Source organism: Mesocricetus auratus, unplaced genomic scaffold (genome assembly GCF_017639785.1).
Source record: "Mesocricetus auratus isolate SY011 unplaced genomic scaffold, BCM_Maur_2.0 Super-Scaffold_100676, whole genome shotgun sequence".
Classification (NCBI taxonomy): domain Eukaryota; kingdom Metazoa; phylum Chordata; class Mammalia; order Rodentia; family Cricetidae; genus Mesocricetus; species Mesocricetus auratus.
Window position 1 is genome coordinate 113970190 of NW_024429266.1, and position 13902 is coordinate 113984091.

Genomic DNA, 13902 nt, shown 5'->3' on the forward strand with positions numbered 1-13902 from the left:
GGGGCATTTGGTCAAGTGTGTTCATAGCATTATTTGTAATAGTCAGAACCTTAAAAACAACCTAGATGCCCTTAGGATGCCTAAAGAAGTTGTGGTACACTTACACAATGGAGCATACTCAGTGGTAAAAGCAAAGGAAAACAAAACTAAAACCATCTTGAGTATTACAGGCAAACGGATGGAAGTAGAAAAAGACATCTTGAGTGAGGACTAATACGGCATATTCACTCATAAGTGGATGTTAGATATTAAAGAGAAACAAACCCATCTACAGCCCACCAGCCCAGAGAAGCTAGGTAGCAAAGAGGACCCTGAAGGGACATACATGGATCTGCCTAGGAAGGGAAATGGAGAAAATCTCTTGAGTAAATTGGGAGCATGGTAGAAGGTGAGAGGGGAGGAGGGAAGGGGACTGAGGAGGAGAACATGACGTAATGGGGTGTTCAGTTTGGGGGAAGGACAGGGCAGGAGAGCAAGAGAGATATGCTATGACAGAGAGAGACATTATGGATGAGCAAGAAACCACAGAGATCCACAATTAACCACTGGCCTGAGATTCTGGAGACCAGTGAAAGAAAGGGAGGAATGGAATACTAATATGAGCAAAGGGGTCAAACCAGGATGGGAGAAAATCACAGAAACAGCAGACCTGAGCTAGCAGGAGCTCACTGTCTCCACACAGACAGCTGGGAAACCTGCTTAGCACTGATCTAGGGCCCCTCAATGCAGTTGATCGTGGTATGGCATGGGCAGTAATTGTGGGCCAAAGGCAGTAGGAATAGGATCTATCCCTGTGCATGAACTGGATTTTTGGAGCACAGTCCCAATGGAGACATACCTTGCCCAGCCTAGGCACAGCGGTGTGGGCCTTGGTCCAGCCTCAACTTGGTCATGTGACAGACCACATTGACTCCCCATGGGAGTCCTTACCCTCTCTGAGGAGAAGATGCAAGTTGGGATGGGTAAATGTAGGAAGCAGGAGGAGGGGAGGGAGGGTGAACGGGGGTTGGTATGGAAACAATAAATACAGAAAAAAAACAAAGCCTCATTAAAAAACAATTTATTTCCAAATTAACAAACATAACTTAATGATATGGGGGTGCTAGTAGAGTTGATGGAGGTGGTCTTCTTCTAGTGCAGGGGCATCTCCACTGGCTTTTGATAGCCCCAAGCTGCAGAGAGCAGAGACATTAGGTGACACAAGTGCTAACAACGCTGGGAACACCTTGTCAGCCCACCTCCTGTATCTGCGGGTCAGTAATAAGCATCCCAAAAGCTTGGCTTGCTGGGCTCTGTCATCACCTAGCATCCAGAGAGGACCACCCCAGTGTTCTCAGCAGCATCACCCTGTCTCACTCTCCTGGTTTTCCCATCAGGATGCTCCTGCATGAAGGTCAGGACTTCCAAATGCTACCTGGTCCTTCAGATAACTTTGTACTTCTTTATCACTATGCTTACTTTGGTGGTGGTTGTGGTTGTGGTGTGTGTGTGTGTGTGTGTGCGCGTGAAGATACACTCACCTGTAATATGTTTACAGTTGTGTGCTTGTGCATCTGTGTGCTTGTATATATCCACATGTATTCTCCAACCTTTATGTATGTAGCGCATGTATTCCCTCAAATGTCAACTCTGAGATGCTGTACACCTTGTGTTTTGGACACAGGCTTGCTCAAGTCCAGCAAGGTTGAAGCACCTGCAGCCAAGAAGGTGGTGTTTGTGGTGGTGCACGACTTTGATCCCAGGACTTGGGAGGCAGAAGCAGCCAAATGTCAGTGAGACAAAGGCCAGTCTGCTCTAGAGAGACAGAGACAGACAGAAAATCCATGTCTCAAAAACATAATAAAACAAAACAAAAAGGACATGCACCTGTCTCCATCTCAAGTGCTGGGGTAAGAAGCCTCAGCCAGCCTGCTGGTTTTTCCCTCGCTTTCTGGGGAAAGAAGTCATATGTCACAACGAAAGCAGGCACTGTATTGTGGACAGACAGGCACGGTCCCAGCCCTCCTGTGCTTCTGAATCTCACACTGGTGTGGATTTCACAGACTTTACTTGCAACCCAGTCATCTCCATTGTGGAGTGCAGGTCCAGGAGCAGCAGTGGGTCTGTGAAATTTGTTCAGGGACATCTGGACAGCCCAGCTCTGAAAGCTATTTTGTCTGTAATCATAAATGGGAAAAAGCAATGAAAGAAGGAAGGACAAAAGCATGTTAGATGGGTTTAGCAGGGTAAGCCTCCATCGACCCCGTTCTGAAAGCCACCTAACCACCACAATCTTGTCCAGAGCTGAAGCAGGGACTGCAGCAGATCAGGTGCCCTAACAGGGAACAGGTTTAGAGAGGCCACAAGGGGGCAGCAAAACATCAGAGTGTCTCACAGCTTCAAGAGCCAGCTGCATTCTGCCTTTCTCATTGGCACAGGAGGGAGTCTCCATGCCCTCCATGCCTCCCTCCTCACTCCTCCCACATGACCCTTAAGAAGTACTTCCTGAACAGCTCCTTAGTGCAGTGCACAGGTGATGACTCAATGCTCAGGCCAATTCCAGATGTGAATCACCTCTGGATGCTCTGGGTTCATGTCTCCATGGGAAAGGCATTCTGATTCACCAGGATATGAGGTTGTGATGGGCTTCCATGGCATTCTTTTCTCAGATATGGGCATTTAGATTTGGGAGTAGGGATTGCTTATTGAACATAGTGTCATTCCTCCTAGACTGGCCTCAAACTCTCTGCTTTGGAAGATGACCTTGACTGCCTGATCCTCTTGTCTCTACCCCCAACATCAGGGAAGCTCCACCTGGTTGTAATTTGTGCTGGGAAAGAACCCAGGACCAAGAATCACTCTGCAGGCTGGACACACTGATCCCTAGTCCTCCTGGTCACATTCTGTTTTTAGAGAGAGATCTTACACTGCCACCAAAGCTAGACTACTGGTCCTTATATAGCCCAGGCTTGCCTTGAGTCTATGACACGTCTACAATCCAAGCCTCCAGAGTCCTGGAATTATTGGCATACTCCTTCACCCTTGCTCTGCCACAAAGTGCCTAGAAAGGGCAAATGGGAGGGAATGAGACCCCAGGGGCGAGGGCACTAAACCTTCAAGCAGTGGGGTTGAGGCTCCATCTTCCTACTGTCATCAGCTGCTGCTGTGGACATGCGCTGGAGAGTCTTCTGCCTTCCATTCTGGCCCAACCTGAGGGCTGCTGATCAGAACGGGGCTTCAAGGATACCTGGCTACACAGGTGATGACCTGGGCTGCTGCATACTGACCTGAGTGTCATTGACATGGCATGGGATGGGGACAGCTTCCTTTACCTCCCTCCCACCCAGGTCCCAACTCACCAGCTTCAGAAGAAAAGTGGTGTCTGGCCACAGTTCTTTCTTTCAGTCCGTCAAAAGACTTTCAGTAGAAAGACAGGTCATCTAGAAATGGTAAAAGAGAAAATGCAGGGTAAATGGTGCAGTCCTGTAATTCCATAGGGGCGATCCAGAACTCCAGATCTTCCTCAGCTACACTGAATCCCCGGATAGGCTGAGATACAGGTGTGACTCAGTTGGGACAGCTCTTGCCCAGCATACAAGAAACCCTGGGTTTGTCCAGAAGACAAAATAAACCAGACTTGGTGGAGAATTACTGGAATCCCTGCATTTGGTACATGGAGATTGAAAGATTCAAAATTTAAGGATATCCACAGCTACATGCGTCATTTAAAAACAAAATCACAAAACCCAATGGAATTAGGTTCTGACCTGAAGCCCCAACACTCAGTTGGCCAGTGGTAGGAGGCCGCCAGTCCTTGGCAGCCTGGACTGCATACAGAAAACCTGTGTCAGCATTCGAGGAGAGGGGAAAAAAAAGGTTTCTCATTTTAGGGGACTGATAGTTATGTCGCTGTGGGGTTTAAGAGCCAGGAATTTTGGAAATGACAATAAAATCCCAGGAATATAGGGTCTAGACAGTATTGAGGAAAAACAGGTAAGGCAGGATTGCTGAATTGTACATAATGAGTATTGTGTGTCTGTCTGTTCTCACCCTTTGAGTATGTGTGTAGAACAGAAATATTCATCCAGTGCTTTTACACCTTAATTTTCTTGTTTGCTTTTTGAGACAGGGTGTCTCTGTGTATACCTGGCTGTGCCTGAACTCTCTCTGCAGACCAGAATTCACAGAGATCAGGCTGCCTCCCCCACCCACAGTCCTGGGTTCAAAGGGGACTCCGGGCCCATGGGCATCCACCTTACTTTTCACATGAGGGTCTCACTGATCCCAGGCCAGCAAGCTGCCATTCCTGCTTGTCCTTTCATTCACACAGCTCCCAGCGCCAGTGTCCACATCTCAGACTTCAAATATTCAAAATGTGCATGTCCTTTGTGATGGGCTACACTCAGCCCGGAACTCCCTACACTGGCCCTGAGCTGCTTCTACTTGACAGGGCAGAGGGATTCAGACCTGGAAATTCTGGCTTGGGGAGTTGGAGAAGAAGACGAAGATCCTGCTGCAAGTCATCTTTTCCTACAGAGCGGCCTGCCTGGGACAGAAGAGATCGAGACTAAACCACAAATGCTAGCAGCGTTCCAGTGCACCTAAGGAGGACTGAGTCTGCAGCACCACAGGGAAATAAATCCAGCGTGGACAACACAGAGCACTCAGACCTCCCCAGTTACAGGGCAAGACTCTGTGTGAACATTACAGCCAACACAAGAAAAGAGTTGGGGCAATACTATTCCTACCACCCAATGTGGACAGAAACAAATGTCAGAAAATAAGATGGAATTGTGCATGTGACATCTTAGCACTACTGTCAGGGAATGAAAGACAATTTCCATCTTGGGTTGTAGACAGAATGGGCTCCCTTAGCATACTTCTGTGATACGTTTCTTTTTAAGTGGGTGATTCAAGGTTTCATGTCTGAGTTATAATTTCTGTATCTACTCCAGTCAATGTCAATTTTATGTTTGTATTAGTGATTGCTGTTCATGGCCTTCTTCAGGGAATAATAGTGAGTCTTTTCAGATCCAGATTAAGACAGAGCAGCTTACCTGCATGGAAGTTGTTCATGTATAAGTAGACACAGAGACAGAGACAAACACAGAGATGGAGGCAGAGAAAGTTGAGAGAGAGAGAGAGAGGAATGAAAAGTCTCACCAGGGGCTCCACATTCCAGTGGATGGGGGGCAGGTGAACAATATAGTTTTGTTACTATTATCAGAATGGCAAGTCAGATCTTCCTCCCACGCATGATAGAGTGCCCTGAGAATTCTTCCTCAGGGGTGTCTGAGCAGCTCATCCTGGTCCAGTGGCTGAGGCCAGAACAGGATCCTGGGGAATCTCCTTTCCCAGGGCTGTAGATGGTGGTTAGGAAAGCATAGGGTTCTGGGGTGCTCGTGCAACCTCAGAGTAGAAGACACTCCTTCCTTCTCAGATTCGGTTAAAAATGTCTTTCCAATGAACTTAGTGTTGCTCAGAGGACATGTCAGAGAATTTTTTGTGAACCTCTCAGAACAAGATACGGAGAAGCTGGGAAGCACAGATGATGTCCCAGCAAAATGAAGATTCCAGGAACCTTTTCTTCCTGGGTTCAATTTAGGGACACGTGGGATAGACAGACCATCCATGTCAGTCACACAGCCTTCCCTGTTCGTCGAGACATGACAATTTGGGACAGTCTAGGGAGAAAGAGGATACAGGATGTTATCATGCCAGTGTAACTGCAGAATAAACAGGGATGGTTTCCCGGAAGCTCTCCCACATGACCTGCAAAAGGCCCCTTACCTGTGGGAGAACAATCAACTTGAAATGAGACAGAAATGGAAGCAACCATAGCCTGGCTGAGAGCAGACATGGAATTGCAAGGAGTCAAGTAGATGGAGGCAACCACCGAGTGGCAGAGAGCACACTGTGGCTGGCACTAGGCATGGCCTACAGCAGGTTCTGGCCCCTCTTGAAAGTTTCAGTTTTTCCATGTTCAGGACACCCATCATCCCCTCACGCTGAGGCAAGCGGTGTTGAGTTCGGCATCCAGTTCTCAAAGTGAATGACGGCCTTGAAGAAGCAAGCATGGAGAGGCAGCTGGTGAGTAACTAGTGGTGGAGAGAGAGGAATCGGCTGCCCTTGAGTCACTCCCCAGATGAGAATTTCCAAGTTTTGCTCTGAGTGGGGTCTGAGGACTCAGAACATTTGCAGGTTTTTGCAAGTGTTTGGCAGGACGTTGCCCTCTAGAGCATTCTATAGGGCCTCTTGCAGGCCAGATTCTCAACCTGAGAGCCCATCTTGGGGATGATGAGACTGGCTAACTAGGAATACTCTCCCTGGGGGTGAAAAGGGCCACCCCATGGAGAAGATCATGTTCTCTGCCAGGAAACAAGGAGCCAAGGACAGTCATTACCCAGAGTGCAGTCTGTGATGTTTACCCAGGCAGGGGAGAGGGGAAGGGTCTATTGTTCCACAACACAGCCTGGGCCACCTTTGTAACTCTGCCCTGCCCTCTGAACAAGAAAGACCCCATGTAAAGCCTGCCCTTCCCGCCTGGGATTTCACCTGGTGAGAGCTCAGCTGGTGTGGACAGCTGTTCTTCCTCTGCAGGAGGAGCCTGTGGACACACTGCCTCCTGGACGTCTGGCCTCGCTCTCCTGCGGGATTGTCCACACCTCAGCCAGGCCGATCCCCAACCCGTGGCTCATAAGCCACGGAGCTGGGCCTTGACATCTTCAGTACTACAAAGCAGAAAGAAAGAGGAAGCAGACACTTAGTAACTTTGGCACACATAGAACTTACTGTGCTGACGATGCAGCACCTAAGCATCCCTCTGCCTGCTTTGATCAGCATCTCTGCTGTCCAATTCTACCTCAACAAGCCTGAGGTCACACTGGAGGGCATCCTCTGGGGTTGGTCTTTCTGAAGGAACAGGTTCTTAAGTTCACAAGTGTGCCACAATAGAGGATCTCACACTCACTTGGGATCAGAGTAGAGATTGGTTGGGGGACTGGAGGAGTCTGGTGTGTGTGTGGGGGGGGGTTGCAGGAGGGGAGGAGAGGGATATGTGATTGACATGAGAAACAAGCTTGCTTCCTACTTAAATAAAAATAAAGGAAAACAAAACAAGTGGGCCGCAAGTGGGCATAGTCATCGTCTGTCACAAAGGACAGGAGGCAAAGAATGAGTAAAATAAAGTAAGTGGCCCCACCTGATTCTGTGGGTGACTCCAGGATCCCGTTTCTTTGGAGCCAGGTTCTGACAGGCATCGTGGCTTCTCCTGGCAGGTGGCAAACAGAAGCACACGTGTCTGAGGCAGTTCACCATTGTTTTCTTGAACCCCTTCCACCTGTGGCGCCTCCGGATTGGGGAGGAAGCCTGGCCGGCAACCTCAGGCTGGCCTTGGGTGATGGCCTCCTCCTCTGTGATGCTGTCATCCTGAGTCTTATGCCCTGCCTGGGTCCTCCTCACTTCCAGGGAGACATTTGCTTCCCGATGCATGTCCTCCTCCTCCATTATATTCTTTTCCTCTATGATGGCCTCAGTGTGAGCCATGGTCTCTCCATCGACCATGGTGGTTTCTTCTGTGATGGTCTCATCATGAGTATTGGTCACTTCTGGTGTGAGAGCCTCTTCCTGGGGTATGGTTGTTTCGTGTATGATGGTACCTTCCTCATTCATGGCCTCTTCCTGTGTGATAGTCATTTCCTCACTAATTTCTTCTTGTATCCTGGAGTCTCCCTGCCTGGTATCCCCAGAGGAGGGGCCTTTGGAAGTTACACTCTGAGCTGTGTCTCTGGAGCTGCAGAGTTCCTCTTGATAACTCCAGGAAGAAACACTGCCTGTGTTACATGTGGTCTCCTTGTCGTCTGGTGAACAAGAATCATTGAACATTAAGAACAGTGATGGGCAGACACTGTCATTGGGGCTGACATGTGACCCGATCTTTGACTCAGAGGAACTCTCGCTCATTACCACGCTACTGCGTGTAAGGTCAAGAGAACGGGGCCTGTTCGGGAAGACTAGGTGTGGAGGTTGGGGCCTGTCTGACAGGTGGCATAGGGTGGCAGGCATGCTATGCCTTGTGCCACCCTGCCTGGCATTGTTCTCATGCTCTGTCTCCTGAAGACTGCATGACATGGTGAAGGCCAGGGGAGCAGGCTCAGTAGCTCTCCTTAGAGGCACAGGGAAGGTGTGATGATCTCCCAGGTTGAGGACAAGGCCTGACTGCCTGGGTTTCACCGGCTGATGGCAGCTATCTCCCACAGAGGACTCGTGTTTGAGAATCAGGTAAGTGGCCATCAGCTGGTTGTCCTTTTGTTCTCTGAGACAATCAGTGTTTTCCTCAGACTTATACCCCATGACCGTCATGCTGCTGACAATGCTGGTGGTTGTCAGGGTGCCTGGGAGTCTCTGTGTGGAAGGAGGCAAAAGGGCAATGGTGTCCCTGATCATGGGGCACGCCATGATTTGTTCAATGTTGGCCCTCCCGCCTGGGTCCTTCATCAGTAGTTGGGTGATGACTATGGAAATATCGGTGGAAATGTGCTGAGGTATTCTGACACCTTCAGGAGACCTGGCACAGAAGGGAAAGCGCCCAACCACCATGAGGAAGAGGAGAACTCCCAAACTCCATATATCAGCTCTGAAACCATCATAGGCTTCACCTGAGAACACTTCTGGAGCACAGTAGAGCGGGGTACCACAGGAATCTGTCATCAGGTCCCCTGGGGGCACCTTTGCTGCAAGGCCAAAATCGCAAAGTTTTGCGTTTCCCATACAGTCAAGCAGTATGTTATTGGCCTTAATGTCCCTATGGACGATCTGGTTGTTGTGGCAGTATTGAACTGCAAGGAGAATCTGGGTAAATAGCCTCCGTGCCTCACTCTCAATTAAGCACCTCTGTTGCATAATGTGTCCAAAAAGATCTCCTTGTGATGCGTGCTCCATCACTAAGAAGGTGGTGTCTCTTGATTGGAACACGTTCAGCAATTCGATTATGTTCGGGTGTTTGAGAGATTTCATTATGTTGATTTCAGTAGCAACAACTGAGGCGTACTCCTCATTTCTGATCATTTTTACAGCCACATGGGTTACAGTAGGAACGTGGATGGCCAGCTTAACCTTCGAAAATTGTCCCTGGCCCACGGTCTTCAACATCTTATAATCAGGCATGAAGGAATCCTCAGAGGAGCAGCAGGCCGGTCGCCACCAGGTTCTATGAGTGACTCCACAATCCGGTTTCTTTGGAGCCAGGTTCTGACAGGCATCGTGGCTTCTCCTGGCAGGTGGCAAACAGAAGCACACGTGTCTGAGGCAGTTCACCATTGTTTTCCTGAACCCCTTCCACCTGTGGCGCCTCCGGATTGGGGAGGAAGCCTGGCCGGCAACCTCAGGCTGGCCTTGGGTGATGGCCTCCTCCTCTGTGATGCTGTCATCCTGAGTCTTATGCCCTGCCTGGGTCCTCCTCACTTCCAGGGAGACATTTGCTTCCCGATGCATGTCCTCCTCCTCCATTATATTCTTTTCCTCTATGATGGCCTCAGTGTGAGCCATGGTCTCTCCATCGACCATGGTGGTTTCTTCTGTGATGGTCTCATCATGAGTATTGGTCACTTCTGGTGTGAGAGCCTCTTCCTGGGGTATGGTTGTTTCGTGTATGATGGTACCTTCCTCATTCATGGCCTCTTCCTGTGTGATAGTCATTTCCTCACTAATTTCTTCTTGTATCCTGGAGTCTCCCTGCCTGGTATCCCCAGAGGAGGGGCCTTTGGAAGTTACACTCTGAGCTGTGTCTCTGGAGCTGCAGAGTTCCTCTTGATAACTCCAGGAAGAAACACTGCCTGTGTTACATGTGGTCTCCTTGTCGTCTGGTGAACAAGAATCATTGAACATTAAGAACAGTGATGGGCAGACACTGTCATTGGGGCTGACATGTGACCCGATCTTTGACTCAGAGGAACTCTCGCTCATTACCACGCTACTGCGTGTAAGGTCAAGAGAACGGGGCCTGTTCGGGAAGACTAGGTGTGGAGGTTGGGGCCTGTCTGACAGGTGGCATAGGGTGGCAGGCATGCTATGCCTTGTGCCACCCTGCCTGGCATTGTTCTCATGCTCTGTCTCCTGAAGACTGCATGACATGGTGAAGGCCAGGGGAGCAGGCTCAGTAGCTCTCCTTAGAGGCACAGGGAAGGTGTGATGATCTCCCAGGTTGAGGACAAGGCCTGACTGCCTGGGTTTCACCGGCTGATGGCAGCTATCTCCCACAGAGGACTCGTGTTTGAGAATCAGGTAAGTGGCCATCAGCTGGTTGTCCTTTTGTTCTCTGAGACAATCAGTGTTTTCCTCAGACTTATACCCCATGACCGTCATGCTGCTGACAATGCTGGTGGTTGTCAGGGTGCCTGGGAGTCTCTGTGTGGAAGGAGGCAAACGTGCAAGGGTGTCTGTGATCATGGAGCACCTCATGATTTGATCAATGCTGGGCCTGCTGCCTGGGTTGATCATCAGTAATCGTATGATGACTATGAAAATATCGTTGGAAATATGCTCAGGTATGCTGTATTTTGAGCTGAGGATCTGCCGCCTCAGACCTTCAGGAGACCTGGCCCAGAAGGGAAAGCGCCCAACCACCATGAGGAAGAGGAGAACTCCCAAACTCCATATATCAGCTCTGAAACCATCATAGGCTTCGCCAACAAAAAGTTCTGGTGCACAGTAGAGAGGGGTACCACAGTAATCTGTCAGAAGGTGCCCTGGGGGCACTTTTGCTGCAAGGCCAAAATCGCAAAGTTTTGCGTTGCCCATCCAGTCAAGCAGTATGTTATCAGCTTTAATGTCTCTATGGGCAATCTGGTTGTTGTGGCAATACTCAACTGCAAGGACAATCTGGGTAAATAGCCTCCGTGCCTCGCTCTCATGTAAGCACCTCCGTTCCATAATGTATCGATAAAGATCTCCCTGTGATGCGTGTTCCATCACTAAGAAGGTGGTGTCTCTTGATTGGAACACGTGGAACAATTCGATTATGTGCGGGTGTTTGAGAGATTTCATGATGTTTATTTCACTAGCAACAACTGAGGCGTAGTCCTTCTCATTTCTGATCATTTTTACAGCCACATGGGTTACAGTAGGAACGTGGATGGCCAGCTTGACCTTCGAAAATTGTCCCTGGCCCACGGTCTTCAGCATCTTATATTCAGGCATGAAGGAGTCCTCAGAGGAGCAGCAGGCCTCCCTGCCCTGCTCCATGGTCGCGTCCTCGGTGATATGGCTAGAACCGAATTGAAAAGGGGGAAGTTTAAAGAAACTGTTCAAATCAGGCCTAGGAGCATGTCCATAGCAACCCATTCCTATGCCCTTAAGATGACACTCAGAGACATTGCAGGCAAACTAAGCAGGTACTTAACGCTCACAAGAGAAGAAAGCATCTTCTACAACAGTGGACAGTAGAATATGACACCAATGGGGTATGCAGGAACCATCCAGCAACTCTGAGAATAAAACAAAGGTCACAGAAGCTAAGAGATGCTCATTGCAGAGGATCATGATCCTCTTTCTGTAACCAATACTGACAGAGATGAGGTTCTAGTAAAACCAGAAGGGAGAGCAGTTGCAAAGACAACAGACACTTGAAAACCCAGAGTGTCCATGTGGGGAAATGGCTCAGGAGAATTCACTCAGAGAACAGGCAGCCACTGACTATATCGGGATGTTGTGACAAAATGCTGTGTTTCTTCGAACCCCAGGGCCTGGAGTAACATCTATGGGGGGTTAAAGATGACGTCATTCAACACATGATACTCATGAGACCTGAGACTTCTCACCAAAGCCCAGGATCCCAGAGGCAGTAGCCTGATATACTCAAATGGTCAAGAAAATATTTGTCTGCCAGAACCCTAAGACAGCATGTGGGAGATGGAGCCATATTCTGGCACCCTAGGCCCTTCCTCTCTCAAACAAAAATCTTTAGTTATGTCACTGAAATACAACAGAAATTGGTTCCTTGTGTATCTAGACATTCGCAAGATAAGATCAAGTACCTGAGGACTGTGAGTATAACAGGACTGCATTCTAATTAGAATTGGTTTGTATTTTCACATGATCAAGGAAAAGCATGAACTCAGTCTATGAAGCCTTTTCTTAAAGGCCACATGTTCTTCTGTGTGACAATCTCTAGTGCTCCTGAGTGCCCATTTGTTAATAGAGTTCTCTTAGGATTGAAGTTTTTAACAGGGACTTTGCAGGACACAGGCACATGTGTGCACACACACACACACACACACACACACACACACACACACACACACACACACACACACACCCTGCAATCAGACATGATCCAACTAGCTGTGGCCATCCTAAGGAGAGTTGTCCTTCAGGGTCAGCTGATGCATCTTGTATAGGAGCTCAAAGGAAAACCCAGCAACCTAGAGTCTGTTGTTCATCAAAATAACCTTGGATCAGAGCATGGAGACAACTGCCGTTGATAGGAATTAGCTACAGAGAGGATGGGGAAGTCAGGAATAGGGATAAGGGTATGTAACGGAAGGAGCATGGGGCTTCTTAGCGATTTAGGGTCATTTGGTGTGGGGTGAGTGGAGAGACACTTTACTTGTTGGGTATCTGTCCAAATAGGAAGGTTAGTTGATTGCTACTTGGCCTCTAAGAGTTTGCAGGCTCTCTTTACACTTTCACTTACTGTGTTCTTGAATTCTTTTCAGCTGCCCTGTTCCATATATTTCATCGAAAGAAGAGGATCTGACTATTTTCTCTGTCCTTGCCAATCATGACCTTGAACTGCCAGGAAGATCCCAAGATAACCACCTAGCTTGAGGCTTTCTGTCAAAGCACAGACACATTGGTGCCCTTCCCTAAGAGACCATCCATTGTGGCCTGTCAGTCCTCTCAACAGTACACATGACTTGGCCTGTACTCAGAAAGTGGCTGAATTAAAAAGGGAAACACTAGGGACTTGGAAGGGGGCAGTGAGATCACGGGAATGTGGTCCAAGTTTTTGTACATGTATGGAAATGCCCCATGAGAATCTTGTTCAATTAATATAGACTGATATTTTTAAATGGCAAAAGAAGAGATAAGTCCAGATAAAATGACACATTAAAATAGAGTAAATTCAGTCGGACTTTGGTGGCACACCCCTTAAGTCCCAGCAAATGCGAGGCATGGACAGGCGAATCTCTGTGAGTTTGTGCCATCGTGGTCTACACATGAGTTCCAGGACAGCCTCCAAAACCCTGTCTTGAAAAATCAAAACATAACACATAGAGTAAATTCTAATAAAAAATAAAAATTGCCAGATATTGTACCCCAAACCAAAGAAGAAGGACTGTGGATTTAGTTTAAATTCAGGGAAACAAAATCTCTAAACCCGGTATCTATGAACTAGAGGCCACTCACTGTGTTCAGATTCACCAATTCACCACTATCCAAGTACAAGTAGCTCACTGATGAGTGAATCTCAATAGTCTCCAACCAGCTAACAGCTTCTGAACTGTAAGGACTGGAGTCAGCCTCAGCCAGAGCTGTTAGTGCAGAGGATTCTGTCATTGTGAGGTCACAGCAAGAAATGGACCAATGGCAGCTCAGCACACCTCAATGGTTTCTTTACCTTCTGTCACCAAGGACAGGAAAGCTATTCTGTTCAGTGTGGCAGTAGGAGCCTGATGACACTGGCTACATTCAAATGGCTGTCCCCATGTGCCCAATGAGCCACTACTTCCTGTAAAGCCACTTTCCTGGGTCCACCAGTTTTCCCAAATGATGTCACCTGGTGGGGACTGCGTCCAAACACTTGATTCTTTGTGGGACATTGACACCCAACCTTAACCAGGATGTGTTTCACTTTTATAATGAACCAGAATCATAAGAATGGCAAAGGGTCCCGTAACATTGGCCCTCCCTTGGTTATGGATT

At 48.4% G+C, this 13902-nt stretch overlaps 1 protein-coding gene across 13 annotated transcripts; it reads right to left on the reverse strand.

Moving 5' to 3' along the window:
• Window positions 1-1064: 1064 nt before the first annotated feature.
• LOC121137051 lies at window positions 1065-13553 on the reverse strand. 13 transcript variants are annotated; one of them, XM_040738865.1, is made up of 11 exons: window positions 13387-13553; window positions 7181-11242; window positions 6535-6710; window positions 5770-6039; window positions 5143-5663; window positions 4239-4525; window positions 3747-3821; window positions 3339-3419; window positions 1867-2156; window positions 1521-1693; window positions 1065-1172 (listed from the first exon to the last, which is right to left on the reverse strand). In XM_040738865.1, the coding sequence occupies exons 2-3, from the start codon at window positions 11218-11220 to the stop codon at window positions 6674-6676; spliced, it is 4077 nt and encodes a 1358-aa protein (XP_040594799.1). In that variant the 5' UTR covers window positions 11221-11242; window positions 13387-13553; the 3' UTR covers window positions 1065-1172; window positions 1521-1693; window positions 1867-2156; window positions 3339-3419; window positions 3747-3821; window positions 4239-4525; window positions 5143-5663; window positions 5770-6039; window positions 6535-6673. The 13 variants fall into 13 exon arrangements, with proteins under 13 accessions (XP_040594799.1, XP_040594801.1, XP_040594804.1 ...); XM_040738867.1 differs by having other exon boundaries at window positions 3339-3639; XM_040738870.1 differs by having other exon boundaries at window positions 1867-1930; window positions 2024-2156; window positions 3339-3821.
• Window positions 13554-13902: the final 349 nt, after the last annotated feature.